This window comes from Ammospiza nelsoni, chromosome 1 (genome assembly GCF_027579445.1).
Source record: "Ammospiza nelsoni isolate bAmmNel1 chromosome 1, bAmmNel1.pri, whole genome shotgun sequence".
NCBI lineage: Eukaryota > Metazoa > Chordata > Aves > Passeriformes > Passerellidae > Ammospiza > Ammospiza nelsoni.
Window position 1 is genome coordinate 31,680,694 of NC_080633.1, and position 21,368 is coordinate 31,702,061.

Here is a 21,368-nt window from a genome sequence, read left to right on the forward strand (position 1 = left end):
TTTCCTTGAATTTCTTGATGTATCATCTGAATCCTTTTTTTTCCAGATACATTTGAATCACCATAAACTTGCAACATCATGATCTATAAACTAGACACTACAGTACCCAACAGGAGTAAATTGAGTTTATTTCACCCATCACCAGTGTATCCCATTTCAAATAGCACCCAACTGAGTTCTCAAGGGACATGTAGCTCTCCACCTACAGCGTTTGAGACTGTGACCTCTGAAATCATAGGGCTTTTAGGTTAAGAATGTCACAATCTTTGAAGTCCTGTAGATGCTGCATTTCTTTCTGAATGTCATTGCATATGGCTTTCTCACATCCCATATCCCCATTTGGGCTGTGACCACTCAAGGAATGATAGTCAGATGTCTGAAATGGGGAATTTTTCCAAAATGAAGCAAAAAACATGATACATTATTTAAAAACTCCCAAGAGTGGGACCACGAGATTGCTACATTGCCAGCTCTTCCTCAGCACTCTTGAACAAACCTACCGTGTTCAGTTTCTGACCTCGGACATTCAGATGCTAAACTATTCATAGCTTCACAAGGCTTAGCACAGGATCTGAAAAGGCTTCCGCAGCCCTTCATTCGTAAAGACAGTGAAACAGCACATTATTTACACTGGTTGCATTTGCAGGATTTATTAACGTTGTACCCCGCAAAGGCAGACTTGGATGCAGCGCAGAGATCCTTTTAGGATCCTGCGTGCACTGTCATCTGCTGCCGGCATCAGAAATTAAGGATGCCCCAGGGCTGGCCCTCAGAGACCCGAGGTCGGCACACATACCCCGTAACGCCGCCGGGCGGGGGCCCGGCCACCGGCGTGTGACAGGGCGAGGTGCCCAGGTGGGTTTTACCTGCCGGCAAAACGCCTCCACCACCCAGAGCCTCCGCGGGGAGCGGAGCCCTGCAGAGGAGCACAGGGGCCGGAGATGCAGGGAGCTCCTCCGGGGAGCGGAGCGGGGCCGGGCGGGACGGCGGCCGAGGTCGCACCTTGGCCCGGTGGGGCTTTCCTGGCCCGCACGGCGCGGTACTTTCCGCACACGGTTAACCTTTGCGTTACTCCCACTGCGCCCGGAGGGGTGGAAACTCCGGGCAGAAATCATTCGGGGAGGGCGGTAAAGCAGGGGAGGCGGTTTTAGGTAGTGAAGTTTTGCCGGCCGCACCAGGGGCCGGCGTGCTGGTGCCAGCGGGAGGGCCCGGGGGAAACGGCGGCGCTCCTGGGGCCGGTGGGCAGCGCCGCGGGTTACGGAGGTGCTGACGGCGAGGGTCGCACAAGCAAGCGGCGGTGGGGTCACATGGAGCGAAGGCCGGCCCAGCCGGCGGAGCGGAGCGGCTGCTACAGGGCCACGGCGGCGGGCGAAGTGCGGCGGGGGCCGGCGGCGCAGCGCTCTGCCCGCGGCCTTCGCCCGCCTCCCCGCCCGGGGGCAGCGGCCGTGCCGAGCTCGGGGAGCCGCGACCGAAGCCGCCGCCAAACAAAGGCGCGGGCGGGCGCAGTGACTTCACCGCCGGGCCCGCCCCCGCATTCCCGCCCGCGGAACCTGCCCCGCTGCCGTCTCCTGGCAACCTGCGGGGAGCTGCGGGCCCGACGCGCACCCTCCGCGCTGGGGCCGGACAGCGCCGCGCAGCGCCGCCGGCCGCGGTCTCCGGCCCTCCCCTCCCCGTCTTCAGCAGACTCCGTCCCCCCGGCGCGGAGAGGCGGCCCCGGCGGCGGCTGGAGACGGCGGCGGGCAGCGCCCACCTGGCCCCGGCGGGGGCGGGCAGGGGGCGGCCGTCTCCGCCCCCCCCGGCAGCCGCCCTCTCCGCCCGAGGGAGGTGCGGAGCCGCCGCCGCCGCTCCCCGCGCGGTGCCAGGAGCCTCCCCGCGCCCCCCAGGCAGCGCGGGCGGCGAGGCGCCCCTGGCCCGCCGGGCTGGAGGCGGATGGAGGGAGCCAAGCTCCGCGCTCGGCCGGGGCCCCTCTGCCGCCGGGGGAGGGCCGGTCCTGGCGGGGCGCGGGGGCGCGGCAGGCGCTGCCTCCGAGATGCGGCGGCCCCCGCCCGCCCCTGCGAGCGCCCTACCTGTGCCGGGCCCGCCGCCGCCCCTCCCCCGGCCCCGCCGCCGCCGCCCCCGCGGGGGCCGGGACTGAGCGCGCCGCGGCGCCGAGACACGGCCCCGAGAAGAGGGAGCGGGAGCAGTGCCGGCCGCGGCGCATAATGTGGGTGCCGCTGCTGGCGTGCCTCACCGCGGGGATCGTCTCCGTGCCCAGGTGCCAGCGCGGCCCCGGAGCCTTCCTTGGGGCGGCCCGGCTGCTGGCGGCCGTGCCGGGACTCTGCCAGCACTGTAAGTGTCCGAGCGCCTGGGGCTGCTCGCCGTGCCCCGGCTGGTTGGGGCTGTGGCTGGGTTCGGTTCTGGCGCGGGGTCGTGCGGGGGCGGGGGGCTTGCCCGGGCCCGGCGGCTGCCTTGGGGCGCAGCGCTGACAGCTGGGGTCGCCCGGCGCCACCGGCACTCGCCGGCCGGGCGGGCCGAGCTGGCGGGCGGACGGTACCTGCAGGGAGAGCCGGGCTGGAGCGGCTCCTGACCAAGCCTCACACGGCCGGGGCCAGCCCAGGATTGAACTGCCCACGCCGGGGGCGTCCCGCCTTTAGGGAGCCGTGGTAGCTCCCGGGAAGCCGGCGGGACTGTCGCACTCCGGGTGCTGCGGGTCCTGAAGTGCACCCTCCGCAACACTCCGTGAAGCGGCACCCGCACCCGCCCGGGGAACCGAGCTAGGCATGGACAGTTCTTGGGGATGGCAACACTTGGTTTTTACGTCGTTTCTATGGCATGCAATGGCAGGGTTAAATAGGGATAGAGCTACGAGAAGATTGTCTTCTGTTTACCTTGGGATAACGTGCATGTTGACAGTTTCCCGGGAGCTATGGTTCTCGGGTGAAAAAGGCTCTGGTAAATGTGGGTAACCCCTCGCGTTGTGGAATTGCTTCTCAAAGCCCCCAGCATAAGTTTTAATGTGTGCAGGCTGAGGGGGGTTTGTGCAAATGCACCTTAGATAGTGCAGCAGTTGACAGAGCAAGCAGGTTAGTCTAGTATTTCATAAAGGATATTATTTAGCTAGCAGTGATCATAAAAGTAGATCTGATTGTCAATCATCTTTCTGTATGTTTTTCTGCTTGTGGAATAATTGGCATTTCCCAGTTTAAGCCTGGAGCTGATTTAAAATGTTAACATGTAACCTCCGAAACTAAGATTTACAATGGGAACAATGTATTAGTCTTAAGTTCTTCATTGCATATGTGACAAATTCATGCCTAATTCAGTAGGATTTGCCCAGTGCTATTAAAAACAATGGAATAATTTGTTAACTTTCATAGGATAATTTACTTTACTTTTTTGGCTTCGTACTTTGAATTCAGAACCAAACTAAATGTCAATAGGAAAAATAAAATATATTATTAAATTTCTTATGAAACATGACATCTCGTGTGTAGTATCCCAGATTTTTTTTTTTATACAGTGCAATTGAGTTGAAAGGCTAATTGAAACTTTATGAAGAGGATGGTTCTGTGCCTGAATGCAGTGTTGTGCTTGCTCATGAGTGTAGTTCCTGGGTACACACTAGTGCAAATAATGCATCAGAACAGAATGCCACAGGGGGGAGGTTGTGCATGGGGCTTTTGTGCCAAAAGATGCTTGCTGTCTTTGTTGTGCTTCATAGTGAAAATATATATGGGCAATGCATCATGGGTTATGTGTTTATTGTGACAACAGCTCTCAGATTGGGCAGGCTGTAACTCACATAGACCTTGTTTTTTCCTTTTCATTTGAAACCTCTGCTAATTCATGAAAGCTGAAAGCACACTGAATTCTTTCCTTCATACATAATCACTTTACAGGCTACAGCCGCAGTTGAAGCAAGAAGAGTGTTTTGTTTTGTTTTTCTGTGAATGAACACGTGAAATTTTTTGTTATTATTAATGTTATTTGTAATTTTTTACATTTGGCTGTGGTAGCCAGTGCAGCACCACCTGGATTCTTTGAATGTCTGCAGGCTGCTTTGAGAGAGACTGGGCAGCAGCTCCATGTACAGATATTTGGCAGCATGGCTTTGTTCAAGCAGCCACTCCTCTCTGCTTCTGCATCGACAGTGCTGGGCATGGAGAAAAGCATCATGCTGTTCCTGTGCCATCAGCAAGTCCAGTTTATTTATGCGCAGAGTTGGCAGAACCTGCATATCTGTTGCACTGAATCTCCAGTTCTAAAAGAGACTGGAATTAATATGAAGTGTACATGGAACTCAAATTTATTTAATTCTTTTTGGAGCATTGGTGGCTCTTGAATTGAAAAATTGAGAGCTTTATACTACCTGAGGTATTTGTTCTGCAAACTGCAGTTTGAGATGAGTCATTGCTTGGGGATAAGTAAAGGTGGAATTTGGTGCAGGGTTTGAAGGTATAATGAGTGCAAAAGGAAATCTCACAATGCTGTAAATTTGCAATTCCCAAATTACAGGTCCTGTAAGCTCAGATAAAAAGAGTAGTGTTGCTGCCTTCTACAAAGAGCCCCTTGTTCAATAAGTCTCACCAAAAGGAAATTTGCAGTTCAGTAAGCCAATTATAACAAATACCTGACCTAAGAATCAAGCTAGTTCTGTAGGGATTTCTACAGATCTGTGCATTTATGTTGGACCATTAAACCTGACAAACTCCTAAAGGTGTAAACCAGTGAACTGAATAAAAGCTGGATTCTGCAGCAAAAGCATGTGTATGCATTGTGCTAACCAGTTGAGTAAGTGTTTACTTCAGTGAAGACAGTTCCCTTGCCTTGTTCAGAAACCAACTGCTGAAACTCTTATTTTCTACCTGCTGTATAAGCACAGGGGTTATGTGGGGTTCAAGTACTGAAGAATGACTGTTTGGTCAGGGTTAATAGATGACATTAGTTCAAATCTCCACAGTGTCCCAAAACCAGTTATAATTAATATTAAAATATGAAAATGAAGGTATTTGGTGCTTTCCAAAATACCCAGGGAGTTATTCCTCTATGAAGCTCAAATAAACAGAGTGTACTTGTGATGTGCAAAGAGGAATGGGATGGAATGAAAATCTTTATGTCTGAACTAAAAGTTGGGGAACAGTCACGCAGCAATTCTCTTAGATAATTGTGATTGACAGGTCTCTTTAATATACCAACTTGAAATGTTTGTATTTTCAGTCTTCTTGAGAGTGTGATTTGGAAAGACCACTGGGGAAAGTGGGGGATCTGTGATCATGAAGGGGTCAGTTGTTAATTGATTTATGCCAATTGCATGACTTCTGATTCATTAATTTTCTCCCATCAAGGTCTTTGGTGCTTCGCCAGTCTGGTCACATCAGATTTCCATGTGACCCCTCTAGTAAGAAAGTTTTATAAACCATTACTCGTGTTACTTCTCAAAGGAATAAGAAAAGCCATTCAAGCCACCCATGGAAGTTTTTGAAGAGAGGTGATCGAGAAATGTCTCATGACACACACACAAGCACACAATAAAGTCTGAAATAAAAGATATATCATGATAGCTTTAATTGGCGTTTGTCTGTTAATTCTCTTGTGTACCCATGTGGCCCATTTTCTATTGAGTCTCAGTGGAAGAAGGTGTGTTATATGGAATACCCAACACTGAGCCAGTTTGGCATTTCCTGAGGCTTAAAACAATGCAAGAAGAAGAGAAGACCCATTTTCCATTTCCTGGGTCTGCCTGGGTGATCTGCTCCTGAGGGCTAATGGACCATCTTTGGGAACACCAACCTTTTGGAAACCAGCATTTGGGGAAAAACAACCTGGCAGTTTGAGCAGGCTGTAAGTTGCAGTTCTGAGTAATAGTGAGGGAGAGGTTTGTTTATGTGCACATTGCTCAAGGAGCATATTTTGCCAATGACATGAATACATTTGCTTTGCAAATTGTACACTTCTCATAATCGGTTGCAATTTCGTGTCTCTGGAGGGCTTCTGTGGTAAGGTGTTTTTTTTTTATTTTATGGTTTTTACAAGTTGAATGAAACTCATTGCATGTGTAGTGTTTACAGTGTTTTCATGCTACAGGTGTTTGAGATGAGGCTGGGGAAAGAGAGGAGAGGGGCAGTTTATGAACTAGAAGAGCAATAACGATTCTCTTGGTGCTCTGGAAAGGTTGCCTCTGTTAGTTTGGATATGCTGTTCATGAGGAAAATTGTCAAGGCAGTCTGAAGAGTGCGTGCATCAGAAATACTCTCTACAGTTTGAAGAGGCAGTTGCTTCTTTTTGGGCCTTTAAACTTTCAAGGACTGGAACTGCAACAACTGAGAAAAGAAAAATTAGACCCCATTAGTCAAGAGGCTTAAATGAATAAATTTGATTTTCCATACAATCTAAGTTTAATTTACTTCACTTCCCCAGACCATCGGAAAGATGTCAGAATGTGAACTTCATGGAAGCTAAAGAAAATATTCATTAAATGACGCCCATTCCAGAAGAAGACATTAAAATGTCATATTATAACCACCCTTATACTTTATAGAGCACTTAAATACTGGTAATAGTTTTCAAATCCCTGTGAAGAATTTGTGATGACTTATCCATGTTGTGTCTTGAGTTTGGGACAATTAGAACTAATTACCATAGGAGAAGAAAAATGGAAGATATTTTATTTAGAAATTGTGTAAGTTGACATGGGCTGCTGATATTTATCAAGACTTTTTAATAACAGTTAACAGTTGGACCAGAGGATTTAAAGGATCTTTTCCAGCCTAAATGATGCTATGATTCAAGGAGGTACTCCTGTGCCTACATGTGCCTTTCTTATCCTCATCTCTGAAAAGTTCCCCCACTTATATGAAGGTGGAATCATTCAGGACAAAAACTCAAAGAGAAGCCTCAGACAGGTGCATATAAACTCAAGTTTTTCATGAGATATATATCAATGTAGAGGATTACTGGTGGACTTGGCAGTATTTGGTTGATCTTAGTGGTCCTTTCCAACCTAAATTAGTCTGATTCTATGCTATGATTCTGTGAATAGGTCTGATGTAAGGAACATTAACCTTAATTTATAAATCAAATCTGCATTACCTACATGATTATTTTTTTTCAACAATGTATATTTTAAAAACTGATTATAGAAAAAGTGTACTTTCTTAGTTCAGGATAGGTGTATCTAAGGCAGTGATTGGGATTTAATGAATTCTGTCAGGGTAAGAAGAACGAGTGGAATAGCTTGGTGTTCTGACCTTTAAAGTTTGTTTAGTGTTCTTAAAATATATAAATGGCACTAAAGTCATATGTTATATTTTCAAAACTTATATCTGTGAACTATTCAGAGCTTTTGCTGTAACTGGTTATCTAGACATCTTGGTATAAATTTGACTTCTCAAGATGAATTTACTGAAAACAGAAGAGTGGAGAAGGATATAGTTTCCGTTTTGTTAATAAACTTTCTTTGTTTTGGGTTTTTTTTCAAATAAAATTCTTAAGACCTCAGTGCTTATCATTCTACTTGCAACCTCCTTTTCAGCAAAATCTTGTTCTCAAAGTTCCTGTATCTCCTCTACTAATTGCTGACTTCTGTTTAACCAGTGGAAAGATGTAATAATTCTTTCTCATCTGCTTAAGCAAACATAATTTTTGATGAACAAAGTAGGATATGGTCTGTTATTCTTTTCTAAGTACTTGAACTTCATTAATTTTTTTCCTTTTGGCAGTTTACATAAATGGACTTGGGCTATTTAGTTTAACTTTTGGGAAGGAAGTGGGGCTCTAATGAATTAGTTCACTGTACACTGTAATGGAACCTTTCTCCAAAAAGAAAAGTAAGCTTCTTGCCAGCCATTCAGGATTCCCCCTTGTTCTGGTGGCAGAACAAGAATAACCCCTTGAGCAAAATGTAAGTGTTTCAGGATGATCAGAATTTACAGCATTAGAAAGCTGCCAAAAAAGCAACTTCTAGCTGAGGCTAAATTGGCCTAAATTGAAAACTTTGCAAAGCTCATAATTGATTTTTTCTTTATATGTTTCTCTGCTTCCCATGACTTCATTGTCATATGCCTGTGGTAACTTCTTGGTATTTACCCATGGTGACAATAATAATGAGTCTGAAGTATTTATGGTCATCAAAAGATGCTAAGACAAATATTTTAATTATGGTTATTGGAGAAAGAAATTTCTGTACCTTTAGGCAGGTCAAATGATGTTCCTGCATGTTTGATTTTCATTTTACTTCAGGCCTCTTCTCTGCCCACTGATTTGGGAGTTAGGTTGTTAGCAGCAGTAGTTCATTGGGTTCAAATATTGAAGACTGGTATTTTTGGTGTTTTGCTGTTGTAGCAGTGTTATGAATACAGCTGCATGGTGTATGGTGACATCACAAAAGTAGTCCAAGTCTGATTAAACCAGTAGCTGCCCTTTCTAAAATAAATTCTGTTCCTTCTCTATGTTCAAGGGAATTACGCTAAGTGAATTCTGTTTGTTCTATACTTGAGAGTACAATTTATTTCCACCTTATCTCTGCAGGGTGGAAAGGGTTAGTACTGTGCTGAGGACAACTTGCTTCTCTCAGATGGGAGCTTCGTCCCAAAATCAACCAAGTTCCCATCTTTTTGCTCAAACAAGACTACCAGGAAATAAGAAAACTTGTAACAACTTACACAATGGCACGAATGACACAAAGTAACTAAATAAAACTAATGACATCAGCAAGCAGCCTCTTCCAAGCTAAGCAAAGTTGTTGGAGTGCATGTTGCTGTTAGAAATGTTGTGGCATTACTTCAGAACATTAAATAAACCACTACCTGTTTAAAGCCTAGAATTTGCACGTTTGAAGTCTGTCCCTTAAGAGAGCATTTAAGCTGCACCTGCAGACCGTACACAAATGTGAATACTTCCTTGAAAGAGCAGAAGGAGAAGCTTGCATTCAAACAGTCTGTGAGCACCTGTAGTTGTTAGTATGTGAGTCCGTATATTTTATAGCCCACTGCCATATTTTGTGTAATCTTTGCCCCCAAATTATAAAATTTAACAGGCTAAACCTAAAATAGATGCTATGCAGTGTCTGTTCCTAGACAGGTGGGTTGGGTTTTGAGGTTTTTAATTATGAAAAAAATCCCAGAAAGTTTTTTACCAATTTGTCTCAGGGACAATAACCATCTTTGGAGATTGAAAATCCTATTGAAAAGCACATTACTGAAATAACAAATACCGTAGACTTAGTATTCTAGAAAACAGTAACATTTTTTAAATAGCCCTCTTGAATAAATGCTCCTCCCAATCTTGTGGACTACATACAAATCCTTAGGGAATGGTGGTTATCCTCTCTGACACCAGTCTTAGCTTTTATTTCATATTCTTGAGGTTTTCTCATTGCGAGTGTAAACTATGTATGTTCAATGATCTGTCTCCCTAATCCACACGTGCACAGCTTTTGGTTTGTTTCAGGAAAATCTTGTGTAAAAGCACAATTCAGTTTATCATTTTGTGTTCAGAGCTGAGGGACTTGTTCCCCTAGGTTGTCAGCTTTGGGAATTTCGAACTAGAATAGATTTGTTCCAAACCACCATGTTTGCAGATAAAAGAGAATGAAGTAAGCTATTTGCATTGCTATGGACTAAGAATCTATCAGGTTGTCTTTGGTGACACTGTGTGGGAAGAAATAGCCCTGAGCTATTAGGATCCTCTGCACTGCTGCTGGGTATGTGAATGGAGAGAGTGCCAGGATGAGGTCACGCTCCTATAGGGCAGAAAGCAGCAATTTGGTGATGATTAGACATGCAATAAAAGGGTACTTTAGAGAAACAATTAGGGGTTGAAGGCCTGGTTTAAGGAGGTACAGCTATAGAAGATGGTGGGAGATAAAGCTTGGGCTGGTCTTTTATTCAAGGTTGATCTTCTTAAGAAGGCAGAAAATAGTCATTTTTATCTACCTTTATAACCATCCTGACCTCCTGATTAGGTAAGACTTTATAGAATACACAGGAAAATACCAACCATTCTGGGCTGTTGATAGGCTACCTGCTAGCAGTGCTTACTAATACAAAAGAAATTAAATTAGCAGTGGTATAAGGCAGTAGCCATTCCAGGCTTTGCTGAAGCAGCATGACTGTATTCAAGCTGGTCTACTCTGAGGGAGCTTCTAGCAGCTGTGGATGACTGGAGTACAATTTTTCCTATGCCCATGTTCCATCCTAGGAAACTGAATGAACACAACTCCACACATCTTGAAGTTTCCTTGAAATCAAGGGACTAGAAAAAAACCAAACCTTTTAAGCTCTCTGGTTCCATATGCTTTGCATTTTTATTGGTGTAAAGCTGTACAAACAGGACCATCAAACCTGTGCCACAGAAGCATTAGCTTTTATGACTGTGGGAAATTAGTCTGTTCTAATGATATAATCCTAGTAAATTTTCCTGTATGTTTTATTTGCAAGAGACAGGATAGATTAGTTTCTGAAGCCAAGTAGGCTTTGACTCATTGTTTGCAGGCATGAATTGCATCAACAAAATGTAACCATCTCCCAGAAAAGCAGGAAGTTTCATGGAAAGGAGAGGCTACAAGTAAAGTTGGCCAAGAGACAAAAAAAATTTCAAGGTTGCATTGCTTGTTTTCATTCTGTATTGTCGCTTGGGAACAAAGTCAGACTGGAGTAGTCAATAGTTCTGTCTCTCATAGTCAAGGCCATGTCTGAGGCTGTGGTTTGAATGTTGTGTTTTTGAGTCCTAACTGCAGTACCAGTAGCTACTATGGGTAGTACCTTTTCAAAAAGGCTGTTATATGAATCTTTCGGGAAAAAAAAAAAAACCTTCAAAATTGCTATATGTAGGTGAAAAACTTGGGTTGCTATGCATCTGTCTGAGGCTTATGTTCCCCAAGTCTTCATCTTAATGTGCAACTTTCATGTACGTGCTGGAACTTTTCAGAGAGATGAGGATAAGAAAGACACCAGTAGGCTCAGAGAATTTCAGAAGTATCTCCTTGAATCATAGCATCATTTAGTCTGGAAAAGACCCTCAAGATTCTCAACCTAACCCAGCACAAGCCCACCACTAAATCATGTTCCTAAGCATCACATCCACATGTCCAGTGGATGATGGCTCTACCACTTCCCTGGGCAGCCTGTTCCAAGGCTTGACAGCCCTTTCAGTGAAGATATTTTTCCTGATATACAATCTAAACCTTCCCCAGCACAACTTGAGGCCATTTTGTGTTATTGTTTGTTAGCTGGGAGAAGAGGCCAACTCCCACCTTGCTGCAATATTCTTTTCAGGTAATTGTAGAAGATGATAAGCCCCCCTCCCCACCCCTGAGCCTCCATTTCTCTAGATTAAACCACTCTAGCTCCCTCAGCTGCTCCTATTAAGACTTGTGCCAGACCCTTCCTCAGCTCCCTTGCCTTTCTCTGGGCATGCTCCAGAACCTCAATGTCTTTTTCACCAGCAGCTTTCCAGCCCCTTTTCCCCCCAGCCTGTAGTGCCACATGAGGTTGCTCTGACTGAAATGCTGAACCTGGCACTTCCCCTTATTGATCTTTATATAACTGCCTCAAAGCTTAATGTGAATATCCTCTCTAATTACAAAAGTGTCCATTCACTTTTATGGGAACTCCCCATCAATGTGCCTTTACAGAGCAGACTTTCAAAGCATTTTCCATCCTCCAGCATCAGCTATGACTCTTGTTCTCTGCCAGGGCTTTCCCAATGCTGTGTTGACAGAGGTGTCCTCCCATTTTGTCTGCGCTGTTCAGCTGAAATCCAGTGTCAGCTCTCTCCAGTGATGTCACTCAGACCTTGCACAATGTGCAAAAAAGGAAGATCTTGGTGGTTTTTCTTGCGTGCTTTGCAAAGGCACAAACTCATGCAGGGCAGACTTCTGCATGACTTTGCATTTTAATGGCTTTGTAAATCACCTGTGTAGCTGTAACTAATGACCCTCATGTTTAAAAGGTACTTTCTTCATAAGGTAGTGCAAATTAATTTGGGAATCTCAAAACTCTCAGTGTGGGGGGGTATATTGGCAGAGTTAGGAATGGGAAGTCCCTATCAGTTATCAGGACTTGTTCACTAGTGGTTATTTTCATTGCATTTATTTTGATGTGCAAAGACTATTTCGATTCTCACCTCTGCCTCTTAATATTTCTGTAACCATATTATGGTTTATCTCTTCCAGTTCCATTTTTCCTATTAGGAACACTGTAAAAGTTGATTAGTTTGGTTTGGAGGGGTTTTTATCTTGTTTGTTTGTTTGTTTGGAAAGGTGTTTTACTCATGTGCCAGATTTACAGAAGTATTTTTTGAGAGCTCAGAATTTAATAGTGTTTTTAACGTTTATTTTATACATCTTTATTTTCATAGCAAAAACATGTCCTCTGCCATGCAGAGTTTTAGTTTACTGCTTCTTTTAGTTACTGGCAAAAAACATTTTAAAATCAGCGTGCAGCTTAGATTCTTTCTGTCTCAATAGTGAAACTAAAGTGCCCAAAAGTTAATGACGAAATGAAACAAATTAACAAATGCCATATGTAATAGAAAAAATGGGAGAGGAAAGAAAAGTTGTTTGGTATTCTTTTGAAGTAATCTTAGAATTTTATTATAAAGCATAAAAAGTGTACAGTATTCAAGCTGAGATCTCCTTTCCTGGGCAAGGTTGAGTACCTCTTAAAGCTGATTTTGAGGTATACCTTGTAATCTTATTGGAAAATCTGGTGATGTCATAGTGTGTTTTTAAGGTATGGCACAAAAGGCAGAGAGAATTATTTCTTATTTGGAAAAAAAAAGGGGGGGGGAAATCCCTAATTCCAGGACTAGGTTTTAGGATTGGCAGTTAAAGCACAGACACTCTTTTTTTTCTCCTGTAATCTGAGCATGTAACTGTCCAACATAATAATCATGGAAAAATAATCCCTCCTCTGTAGCATTTTTATGGTGCTTTTCATTGTACCTGCCTGCTCAGCCAGAGCGAGTGGGGAAGCCATGTGTTAGGTGGGACGGCCACTCTGCACAGGGTCATGCTGCTTGCTCTGAAGACAGAAAAGTGAAAGTAACTGCAGTATACTGCATAAAAGCTGCAGTTTTCCTCATAAATTAGGCTATGCATGAGTTAGTGAAGGCCTCATTCATTATCTGTGCAGGGGGATAGCCTGGCTGATGGCTGCCCTAGAACAAGATTAGATGCACAATTGAAGGAAAACCAGCTCTGTGGAAGCAGGATATTTTCCTATCTGCTTGCCTCAATGAGTGTTCACCAGTGTGAGGGCCATGATCAGGGAGCATAAGCTGCAAGCTATATTTTGGCTTTCTCTTTTAAGAAAGCAAGTGGTACACCCTCCAAAGCCAGCACAAGCGTGTACCAACTGTGAAGCTGATACAAATCCAAATTCTTGGCTCTACTTGAACAAAGTGCTGTCTGTTTGAAAACCTGTTTAACATCCCCTCTGAGACGCCAGAGTGCTTTATTGCTATTTCATCTCTGAGATAAATACCCTGATTGTGATAAGGCTACTTTCATAATAAGGAGGCAGGATATAATTATAACATATAGGATGTTTGTCTTGCCTTGATCCCTCTTGTTGCAGAGAGTCTAGGCTTGCCACACCTGTGATCACTGTAAATAGCTGCAGTTGTTGGAGCATGGTTGTAATTTTGTGGAGTAGGCTGGAAAAGTGTGGTTTAACCTGATGCACTTTTTATTATATGCATATGCCTTTGCAGTTCCCAGCACAGAATTTGGCCCTTGTCGAAAATACCTTTTGGCATACATCAGTTCAAACTAAGCCAGTAGAAACTAGCCCTTAGCTTTGGCTGAACAGTAACTCAGTCTTGTCTGGACTCTGTTTTTGGTGAAGTGGCAGGAAAAATCTCCGTTCTTTTTTAAGTCAACTCATAAAAAAATATTTCTTGCTTTACCATAGTTTTTTTAAGCAACCGAAAAGTTTATACTTCAACAGTTATGGTTTTAGTGTAGGTTTACAACTAAATACTAAATATTTGATGAATGAAAGCATGTCCATAAATGTTACTGTTATTATGGACTATGTACTTGGGAACCAGAGTAGTGATGTAGACAGAATAATAAATAAAGAAATTAATTCAACTTTTTCAAGTTTCTTGTTATTAAAAACATAAAATTTCAACCTTTTGTTCCAATGGTACCAGGCTTCTCTATTACCAATCTGCAACTTAATGTTATGAAAATTGAGCTCTTGAGACTGGAGAGTTACCAGCAAAGAGTTTTGCATCCAGGAGTACAGTATATCTCATTTGTTAATGTGATCACACTGAAACTAGATTTTAAGATATTGTTTCTGACTTAGCAGTCTGCAAAGTCAGAAAGACACAGACCCCCCCTATGTTTTACTGGACAGGCTATATTAATAAACTAAATCAAGTTTCAATAGATTCAATAAACTAATCATATAAAAAAAATTGGGACAGTTATTTTTCAGTCAGCTTTCCAATGCATCTGGAAAATGGCACATAGACACATATTGTTGGGTTTTTTAGGAAGTGCATATTAAAAAAGGTGTTAATATTGTGCTGTGTGGTCAGTGGCATTTAAATTAAAGTATGTGTTTTGCAGATAGGATTATATGTCTTAAGAAAGGAGTCTCAGATATTATTGCAGGAAATTAATTAGGCCATACTTATTATTTGGCTTACTTGGTTTACTGATTGCAATGACTAGGAATTAATCTTCCTCACTCCGTATCTGAATAGCTAGAAACACAGGTTTCTCATTTTTTCATGTCAGCTATTTATTCTTATCAGACCAGCTCTGTCTCCTGTAATGAATATTAACTTGAATGGGTAACCTCAAAATTCATGTAATTTTCTCTCTATTTTGCTCCATGGGGGTCTTAAAACCACTATTAGGCTGCAGATCAGCAACTTATATTTTTCCTTGTCCTTTGACACTTTACTGAATTTATCACTCTCTTTTTCTTGTAACGCCTTTCATCTCTGCTATCTTTGATATCCAGTTGAAGATGGGAGGGGTGTTTGTGTGCCAAGAACAATTACATTCCTTTTATTTTTAATCTTTCAACAACTTTTCATTCTGACTCTTTGCACTTTATGAATACTGTCTAGAAAAGGATCTGTGGCAAGGTCTACAACCCTGTGCATGTCAGTACCTACCCAAAATCTTCATACTTTTTCCCGTCTCCTGCAGTATGTGGTAACATTTTCTATGGCCTCTAGGACTGCTCTTTCGGAGTGCAGAACTAGAACTGCATAAAGTACAGTTGCTGTCTTCTTATAATTGCAAAAAAAGTTTTATTGTGTTAGTGCTGAATGAGCTTGCTCTCATTTCACATCCAAGTAAAACTTGCTATGCTTTTTTTTATAACAAAAGGAAACAAAAAAAATCCCTTCAGATTTTGTCTTGTTCTTTTCTTTCTCCTTAGCAACTCCTTCTTTATTTATCCCTACCAACCTCTCCCACCCTTTAATCAGTTTTCCCTGCATTCCAGCACCTTCCTGGGCTGCTTTTCAACTTACTGTTTATATCATACCTGTAGCTCTCCTTTTCATTTATGCTTTTTTTCCTCACATTGCCTTCATGGCAAAAATTGTCAGCAGCAGTTGATATGAAATAGAAATGTTGGTTTGACCTTTGAAATTAATTAAATTGCCACTAATCTACACATTATCAGTATAATGCTGCAGCTTTGCTGCACTAGGCTTGTTAATACTGGTATATGTGTTGTTGATAATAATAACAATGTGCAAACTGTGATTAGTGCCTTGCATCAGCCATCGTTCTAAGTGACCTCTTGAATACTAGCTGTTTATATGATACAGGATCTCATCTTAGAATCCACAGATGAAATCAGCAAAATAAATTTTAAAAAAGGTATCTTAGTACATATTCTCCTAATGCAACTGTTCACTATGAGAAGTTTGTCACGTTACCTAAAAAGAAAGATGGTTTGCTTTATTATTTCAGGTTAGAAGGAAATCATCTCAGACAATCATGTCACCAAAACTTTGGATGAAAACCAAACTCTTCATAAAACTGTTTTGATATGATGATGCACACTATCACAATGGACCAACTAACATATGTAGCCTTTTTATGCAGAAATTAAATTTATTTTGCTCCCTGTATATTTTCTAATATGGCATGCTGAACGTGCCAGAAAGCAATGTTGTTTAACACAGTACTACCGAGCTGTGCATTTTGGGCCCTCCATATAACTCCTAGCAGGTGACCTCTGTCTTGTTTAGGGGTGCACTGGTCTGCAAGAGGCTTGTGCTCAACATGGTGAAAGGATACACTAATGCTGACATTCTAGCTGAGCTGACCCAGTCCCTTGAAAAGACTCTTCTTCTCCATACCAACTGCCAAAGTTTCATAGGAAAGAGTAGTAACTTAAGCAATGATCTATAAAACAAAGACGTGAAAAGGATATAAAGGACTTTGCTGGTAGACATGTAAGTAGGCACAATTTTTGCAATTGTTGGTACAGAATGATGTGTCTTCAATCTGTGACACATGTAGTGTTGGATTCATTTCTATTTGCTTCTGGAAAAGAAAATCTTCCTCTTCTGGGAAACTATTCATTGCAAAAATGAATATGCAGAAGGGGAATATTTATAGAAGGTGAGAAAATACTTTGGGTTTCATGAGGAGTGAATAATGAATGATTCAGTCAAGTGTAAATGACTTAAAGGGAAAATGTCTGTGAAATGATAAGCTACCTAGTAAATTCTTTTCTCTTAGGCAGTAAATCAGCAAGATACATGCCAAAGATAAACTTGCACTTCAAAATTATTCTAAATCAGGATCTTAAAAATTTGGCCTTGTTAATTGTGAATGGAGTTTATTCAATTTGTGCAAATATTTCTAGACTGTAGAGAAAAGAAAATTCCGTTCCATTGCCACAGTGCCTTTGTTATGTTTTACTTCTGTTTCAATATATTGTCATCACTCTTAATCTGGAGAAGTCATTTTTGAAATGTTGGTTTAAAATTAGATATTTCACAATTTCACATATCATCATAAATCATGAATGTTTGGGTTTGTATTTCATTGCAGCGGAAAGCAGATGTGCCACTTCAAATGCAGTAACATGCACAAAGTGTCTTGCTTTGGGTCCAGAGTGTGGATGGTGTGCTCAAGAGGTATGGCATTTTGCTTAATTACATTTGACTTTATACTTTAGCTGCTTCTGATCTTTATAAAGATAAAGACCTTTAAACTGAGAAAATTATAGTGAGAAATAGCAAGAAAATCTTTAAATGACCCCTAGAGACAGAACCTGAGAAATCATGTGAAATACATTTTGTTTCCAAAGGGGAAAATGCAATCTTTTATTTGGAAAATTGCAGTAATTTTAAATAAAGTGAGACCTTCCTAATGCATTCCATCTGCTTTGTAGACAGCTTTGGCAGACTTACAGTTGCTTTGAGATTTTAACAGTTTTTGGCTTCCAAAGCAAAATTACTTATCAGTACTTTGTATTAAGTCCTTATCATATATGAAAACAAGTCTATACATATATGTCTACTGCGTTTAGCTAAAGGTTCTACTAACAGTGGAGTTGACTTCAACTTCACCCTATATTATGACCATATCACAAATGGAAAAAGTGATGCTTTTCTCATTTTGACACTGCAAACTATCAGTTCTGAGACTTGGCACGGAAGATAGATCTTCGGTAGCAAGAATTATTCTGAAATTATTGTTACTGTTCAAGCCGTAAGAATATGAGAATTTTTGCTTTTGTTTGACAGAAAACACATAACCCTGTTGATAGCATGATTTTGAATAATCACTTCAGAGGAGCAAGCTTTTGAAGAATATCACTGGCAATCGCAAGCTCATATGCTCTTTAAGTTCACGTGGAAATTACCAGTGGTAGCTTTCCGGTTAGCAGCAGAGAAGGTAGATAAGTTCCTACCTATAATATAAGGGGTGTATCTGGCAGAGATAAGAAGAGTAATGCACTGGTAATATCTGTGTCTTGGAATTATTAACTTAGTCTGCCAAAGGTACAAGGCTGAGTAATGCAAGGATGGGTAGAGGCACGTAGGGCTTGCTTTCCCAGAGGAAGCTTCGGACGTGGTGTAGATGGCACAATGGATTACAGTGTTCATTATTCTGGCCCCATGTCCTGTCTTACAAAGGGCAAAGCTTTATCCTCCTCCATCTGCATTTATTACAGAACAGCATTTGCTAACTCTCCAGTGCTTTGGAAGCTGCAGTACATCCCCTTCTAAGTAGGCACACGGACTTGGCCAGTTTCACTTCTGCTCTGCTCGTCCTGCATCACTTCTCAAGTCAATCCTGAGAGCTGTTCATGGACACCAGGGCTTTCTCAAACCCTCTTAAATAGCTGGCTTACCTACACACCATCCATGGTTATGGAACAGCATAAGTAGTCTTATTGCAGATGGAAATATTGCAGTGCAGCTTAGCCTGCCTGCTTCATGAGAAAAATCTTTTTAATAAGATAATCAGGCCTGAGGAACTCTTGACATGCTTTGAATTTATACCTGCACACAGTGGACCTCAGAAAACACTACAAATATATTAGTCATTACTGATAACAAGAGTAGCTAAATTCTTATGCATTTAAAAATCTAGCTTTTTGAAAAGTATCCACTAAAGAATATGTAAATAGCAGTAACTTAAAAAGCAGTCTGTTGGTTTTAATAATAGGTTTGGTTATAGAAAAAATACATCTGGGATAGACTACAAAAAGAAGCTTTGAAGATAGGAAAACAAGATATAGGACTGTCATATTTCATTGTTCAGGGGCTTTCTCTAGTCTTTACAGGGTCTGGATGACTATTTATTGTCTAATACACAGTTCGCTGTAGTTTAGATTGCTTGTTTTTGCCATTTGCATCTGAAAGATCAGAGCTTGTCCTTTGTTTGGTGGGTCTCCTGCTTTGACTCAGATGGACCAATACTTTCAAAGACTACAAGAGATCTTGTCTTTCCCCCCCACACACACATGTTCAGAATCGTATTAATCATCAGATTAGTGGTCAGGAAGGAATTTTGGATTGGATCATTTTGGCACAATTTTGGACAACTTTTCTCTTTCAGTGCAGAAAAGAATGGGCTGCTTCTGACATCATCCTTTTACTAATCACTTTTCATTAAAAATCATAAAAAAGCTACCAGGGCTTTTTTATGTTGGTGACATCCTAAACTGTCCGCTCCTGTAATTATACATGGATTCTTCTTTCCGGGAATTGAAATGATGTAGTTCAGCAGGTCTATGGATTTTGTGTAGTGAGATAGATAAATTCAAGCTGGCTAAATCTAGAGCTGACCTCTGGTGCTCCTACTAAATATCAGCCTGAGTAACATTACCAATGGATTCTTCTGAAAACTAACCTCTTTTGATGTTGTGGAAATGATGCTTTCTTGCTAAAATGAGCTCATAGCATGGCACAGAACTTTTTTAAGTGACATAATAACAGTGTGTAATTTCCTTTTTCTTCAAAGTCAGATTGTTCTGATTGTGCATGATCCTATTTCTCATTTAAATTTTTTTTTGTGTAGAAAAGGGTCAATGTGAAATTAGATTTAACTTCTAATTTAAATATTGCATCATTGCCATTATTAAAAACATATGGCTTCATGAACTTGTCCTATAATTTATGCAATTATAATAGCATATTTTATTGTTTCAAAGACCGATATTTTTGTTTTCTTCATCCTTTGAAGTTTATACAGTTTTTTTTCAGCTCAGATTATTTTGTACTTTTTCTTTCTTATTAAACAGGATTTCATGGCTGGCACAACACAGAAAGGACGCTGTGACACTGTTTTCAACTTAATGAAAAGAGGCTGCCAATCAGATTTGGTTGAAAACCCCATGGTTCATGTCACAATACCTAGTGACCATGAAACAAATACACAAGTGACACCAGGAAAAGTTTCAGTCCAACTGCGTCCAGGTTGGGTCATCTCTAACACATGGATATTATAATAAATTTAAAATAAAAATAATAATTCTAAGTACAGATATTTTATGAAGAGGCATCTGGAATAATTATTTGGAAGAATGATGCTATAGCATTGTATTGTAGAACTGTGATGGTGTTGCTCCCATATTCAAGTATCATCTTCACCAAGAATTGTTTCTGTCAAACACAGCTCAGAATAATTCAAGTAATAAGTGGACAGGGAATTTTAGATGTTTTTTCCTGTTTTCTTATGTGGTTTCTTGATTCTTTAGCCACTTACAGTAACAGTTTTGCCTTATATGTGTATATATATTCCTTCTGAAAGAAAATAGAGTTATAATCCCTAAATTCATAATTTGATAAGCTTCTTAATTATTTCTCTACTTTCAAGTACATTGACTAGACAAGTAGAAAAATACCAAAACCATAATATAAGACTACATTCCTAAAGAATGTTCACTGCCTGAATTTTTTTATAACTAGTATATCTCCATTTACCCTTAGCACAAGTCTAGTTAAATCAGTGTTCATTCTCTGTCTCTAAAAAAGCTGTAACCAACAGCAGAAGTGAAGGTGATATAAAGGGATGCAAGGTTATCTTTCACTCAATAAAATTTAATTTATTTCTTTTTCAAAGAGAAAGAAATATGTGAGAGGGATCAATCTTTGTCTTAAAAACATTAAATGCTTAGGAGAAGTATTTTGCTGATCTTCACTGTAGAAATGGTAATTTTCTGTCAATTACAAGGGAAAAAGGAAGATCTGCGTGAGTGTAAAGCTCAAAGGATCTCTGTTTTTCACACTTTATAATAATAAAACAGTCAAGGTAACATCAGCACTTCTCCTTTCTTCACTCTCCTTTCAAAGTGACTGATTGCTGCTTCAAGAAATGGTTCGAGGAATTGAGCTACCTCTAAGCCCTGTCTGTGATCACATTGATTTCCAAAGGCATACTGGATTCATAGGAAAAAAAGTTAGCTTTCTCAAATTTGGTTTCCTTAACCATTTTTTCAGTAAATAATGAAATTAGGCTTGGAGTTCCTTATGATTTGTAGAAGTTTTTGCATCAGGGAGGCAAAAGAATGAAATTTCAAGGACTCCAGAAGAAAAACTTTTTATATATAGATATCTTGCCCATATTTTCCACCTCAGGGAAACACACAGATATCCCACTATAGTTTTTTCTCAAAACAGACATTTGCTACAGTATAATCATGCAGACAAAGATGCTTTTGTTTTAATACTGGGGGGGTTTGTCACTGTTTTCCTATACTCATCAGTTAGGATTTATGTGGGAAAAAAAATAAAAGCTGCACTCAGTATCTCACTCTATGCAAACTGGAGACCTGCAAGGGTCGTTTACAAAAAGTAATTCAATTTACATTGGCAAAGAGGAAACATAAATTACAGCACACTGAAATTGGTTTCCTCATGCAAGACCTAATACAGACAAATCCTGA

General features: G+C 41.3%; 1 protein-coding gene and 1 long non-coding RNA gene across 3 annotated transcripts in view; one reads left to right on the forward strand and one right to left on the reverse strand.

Annotated features, from left to right (window-relative positions):
* Nucleotides 1-2,132: 2,132 nt before the first annotated feature.
* ITGB8 (integrin subunit beta 8) overlaps nt 2,133-21,368 on the forward strand; it is a 48,072-nt gene continuing 28,836 nt past the window's right edge. For both annotated transcript variants that reach the window (XM_059469724.1, XM_059469725.1), the window contains exons 1-3: nt 2,133-2,328; nt 17,021-17,106; nt 19,725-19,899. In XM_059469724.1, the coding sequence (XP_059325707.1) occupies nt 2,202-2,328; nt 17,021-17,106; nt 19,725-19,899 (388 nt within the window). In that variant the 5' untranslated portion in view covers nt 2,133-2,201. The remainder of the gene's footprint in view (nt 2,329-17,020; nt 17,107-19,724; nt 19,900-21,368) is intronic.
* Nucleotides 5,521-21,368, reverse strand: part of LOC132071923 (uncharacterized) — a 45,556-nt gene continuing 29,708 nt past the window's right edge. The window contains exon 4 of the long non-coding RNA XR_009418257.1: nt 5,521-6,299. This is a non-coding gene — a long non-coding RNA (uncharacterized LOC132071923). The remainder of the gene's footprint in view (nt 6,300-21,368) is intronic.